The sequence below is a fragment of the Mytilus edulis genome, chromosome 4 (assembly GCF_963676685.1).
Source record: "Mytilus edulis chromosome 4, xbMytEdul2.2, whole genome shotgun sequence".
Taxonomy (NCBI): Eukaryota; Metazoa; Mollusca; class Bivalvia; order Mytilida; family Mytilidae; genus Mytilus; species Mytilus edulis.
In genome coordinates, this window is record NC_092347.1 from 89,034,058 (window position 1) to 89,038,317 (window position 4,260).

At 32.5% G+C, this 4,260-nt stretch overlaps 1 protein-coding gene across 1 annotated transcript; it reads right to left on the minus strand.

The window, feature by feature from the left end:
* Window positions 1–174: 174 nt before the first annotated feature.
* Window positions 175–3,979, minus strand: LOC139520939 (uncharacterized). Its single transcript, XM_071314041.1, has 2 exons — window positions 3,375–3,979; window positions 175–1,160 (listed from the first exon to the last, which is right to left on the minus strand). Exon 2 carries the CDS (start codon window positions 1,151–1,153, stop codon window positions 197–199), a length of 957 nt encoding a protein of 318 aa, XP_071170142.1. The 5' UTR covers window positions 1,154–1,160; window positions 3,375–3,979; the 3' UTR covers window positions 175–196.
* Window positions 3,980–4,260: the final 281 nt, after the last annotated feature.

Below are 4,260 nucleotides of genomic sequence, written 5' to 3' on the forward strand. Positions count from 1 at the left end.
GTTTCTACTTAATAGAATGCATAAATTATGTACTTGTCCATTTTGATCCTTAAATTGTAATTTATGACTGACGATAAATTCCCATTCAATAAAGTCCATGGATATGAGGGCTATGGGTTGGGACTTTCTGGTGTACTTTGCATATACATTCTGAAAAAGTCGTCCACAACAAACTTTATGTAACAAATGCATTTATTTACCCACATACAGATAGAAAATACTCAAATTCTGACATTTCTTCCCCGTAATGTAACCATTCCCAAATTTCTTGAGCACGTTCTTTTTTAATATGTTTACATATAAATAGTTCCGGTATCACTGCTTTAGGTGGTTTCGTGAATTTCAATTGTTCGTAACTATTAAATTTATCCGCTGTTAGTTTTAAACGTGGCGGCTTAATAGACTGGTAGCTATCAGTTTCTGTATTTAAACGTGGTCTATACTCCGAAACTCGTCTAGGATAAAGTGAAAACCGCCTGCCATGACGGGAGGCGTTGGTATCCCCCACCTCCGTCTCAACATCGCTATCCTCATTATCACTATACACAGTTCTGATTATTTTTTCTACTTCCTGTCGGAGTTCCATAGCTTCAGGATGTTGAACTGTTTTCATTGGTAGATAACGGCATGATCGGGTTCTTATTTTGTCCGTATCCAAACCCATTGTTTTTGAGCGCCCAATTGGCGCTGAACGTGCATACAATTTCCTAAATTTATCAGAATCTGAATTGATTTCTACAGGTATTTGCTTCAGTAAAGATTTTGACCATTTTGTGTCCACGGCATTTGTATCAAAATGTACATGCGCACTAAGTTTGACCTTGCTATCATCGTATCCAAGGTCGTCATTAGCATACGGCTCTTGAAACATGGCCCTAAGGTCCGTTCTGTATTTGTTATCAATCGAGTTTTTAGCTTTATCAATTGGTAAGAGGTAACTGATACCCTTGCTTACTTTCTCTCTTGTTATTGCATCTTTCATGTGCGGAATCGGTGGTAAATCAGGCCATTCGTATTCAAGTAATTCAACATGATATTCCGGAGTTGATTCCTCCTGTTTTGATTTTCCTCTTCTTCCGGTTCTAGTAATAGCTGCTGGACTTGTCTTTGGTCTAGCTAGATGTAAATCTGGGCCTGATATATCGCCCGGCATTATCTCACTGGAAATATAAAAAGGATCATAAACAAGTGAACGAATGAGTACAAATCAACAAATGGTAAGTTACAGTTCTAGTCTTAACCTGAATGTAAGACAAATGCATTTATTTACCAACACAAAGATAGAAAATATTTAAATGTGAATGCCTGCTTAGAAATAAAGTAAACATATAGCAATTATATTTTGTATTCCAAACATATTTAAAACAATTGTGCTACATGATAACAAATGAAATTCAACATAAATAATGCTAAGACTTAAATATTCAATGATGTTTGGCATCGAAACTGATGGACTATTCTCTCATTGGCACTCATACCACACCTTATATCTATTTTATTTTGTCAGCAATTTTGTCAACCATAATGCATACTCAATGTAATCATTGGTTATTGCAAAGCTGTACAAAATCGTATGAATACGTTTTGAAAAAGTTAAATTCATGTCGAGGTGTAGATTTACTCTTTGACATGTTTGATGAATAAGACTATTTAATTTTCATGTAAGCCGTTCTTTATTAAATATATATGTTTTGATTGCATGTTCGGCAATAGTTTCCATACGCTTTCAAATCATAAATGAAAAAAAGATAAATAAAAGAGATTTAATACATTACTAAGACTTATAATCTGTTCTTTTTAAAAGTCAAAATAATATAGTTTAATAGGACTAGCAATGCAATAAAATATATGATAGAAATTATATATTTTTGGTAATAATTAAATACGAACCAAGGTACAAACGATGTCAATAGACTGAAGTCAGTCATGTGACGCAAACATTTGGTGGATAATAAGGAATCGTAATGTGTCTACTCGTCGTTTGTTCAGGATTGAATACATGTTTGATTATGGAAGCATTAAGTCGTAATTATATATACATTAAATCCGTAGATAAACTGATTGGGGCGGACGTGTTATAGCTGAACATACTTTTATTTACTTCTTTTTAAATTGTTAGGAATACACTATAATTATAAAAACATAGACATAGAACTAAGGGTACGACCATTTAACTTCAAAGGGGGTAGGCTTTTTTTCAAAACAAAAATATTTTAATTTGACGAAAAAAGAGTATCCTGGTCAAGCTGATGACAAAAAAAAACCTCGGATTGAAACAAAAAACCATACCCCCCCCCTTTTTTTGAAGTTAAATGGTTGCTCCCTAACAATTTTGGACGAGAGTACGGCGTTTTTTTTAGAATTTGTTTTTCAGAAAACATTAATATAGATTCACAATAAAGAAAATGACAGTGTTGTAGGTTACAGGTTCCTTACAAATCCCAGATATATTACCTGTTTTGACCAAGATTTAATTTACTGAATATATTAATTATAGAGATCTTTCTTTCAATGTATATCAGTTTAATATATAAATGTTCAAATAAATGTACTACTGTTTTTGTCACGGTCTAACTCATTAACTCCATTTACTTCCTAACTGTAAGTGTCGGCAACTTATAAGGAATTCCATATCAGATATGTGTTTCCTTATTTTTTAGTTGAAGAAATGTGCAGCATAAACATTGTGACACTGCTGTCAGGTCATTTGATTCATTGACATACCATCCTAACTAACAATATCCGTAACCGTACAACAAATTTATCTGTTGTTTAGTAAGGTTTATAGGGGTAATGGATTAAAACAGTTTGCCCCTATGTGATCTGAGCCCCTTGCATATTTGTTAAGCATTTAATTTAACTACAAAGATTCGTGTACGTTTTTGTTCTCTTTTATATAAAAGGGGGAGGCGAACGATACCAAAGGAACATTCAAACTCATAAATCGAAACCAATTTAACAGCGCCATTCCTAAAAATAACGAAAAACAAATCCACATTGATAATTTTCAAAACATGAGGAAACTGCTGTGCTGGACTGATCAAAAGGGAATAGAAGGGTACAAATCCAATCCCATATTACAAAAACGCTTCAGTACTATTTTGTTTTTTTAGAAACAAACCAGTTTTTCAAAGTAAAAAAAATCAAGTTTCGTCAGATATCTCTATCATCGTTTCAAAGTTGTCGTTCTGTATTTTTGAAACGGTTAGATCTATCATTTATACGTTAGCCTCATCATACAGCGAGCGGATCCAGAACCTCACTATTACGATCTCCTTATTATCCCCTAGGAATTCACCCCAACCATAAGATACAGTACTTCAGATTGTGGAATAACAAACATACATAGGACATGAATACTAAATAATACATACCTTCTGAATTATTCACTTTTCCCTCTTATCAAAATGCTTGAAGTTCCATTATATGATGTTAAGTCCTAAATTTGGCAGTTATTATCATGAATCTACTGCTTAGAATATCATTCCTGGTTGCTATATTAATATTGATTGACAAATTTGACAAAATCACTATACAACTTGAGTTAATCTCCAAGCCACCGAGCTAATCTTATCGCCGTATTATTATTTACATATAATCCTTAAGTCACCCATACATTGACTTGTGTACATATTTATTATAAATGGAGCGCCATATCTCACCTTAAAAGTTAAACAAACATTTAAAAACAATCATTTGACAAGAAAGATAATATCGGAAAACACCAAAATAAAATGTCCCATTGTCAAGCTTCGCCAAGTTTACTTAAACCACTGATATCAGTGTATAACTTATATGTGAAATCTTCTTTAACGTAATTGGTTCTGGAAGGTTGCCTTTTAATATCAATGTTCGAGGTTTTTTTAAATGTCATAGATCAGAAAACTTGGGGGTCTCAAGTAACAAATGCGATTAATTATGTCAATAAATCCTCTCAGATTTTGATGAAAGATATGTGTGACTATAATTATTTTGATTTACAATAGAATTCAATTAGTGGAGATTATTTTCACAATTGAAATTAATACTAAAATATTATGCAAATATTTACACCTCATTTGCTGGCAAGTATTAGTAAGCTTAAACAAGTGAACCCATTAAAAACTTATGGTTTTTATGATAAATCCGTCCAGACGACAGTTCTATCGACAGTAATAAGTTCGAATAAAAAAAATATAGGATAAAATTGAGAATGGAACATCATTTTCATTTACATATGATTAATCATCGGTAATGCAGAATTTGAACTTTTTGTTTAGT

What these genes read in the sequence shown, in the direction of transcription:
- LOC139520939 (XM_071314041.1), bottom strand. Translation starts at nt 1,153, where the DNA reads ATGCCGGGCGATATATCAGGCCCAGATTTACATCTAGCTAGACCAAAG.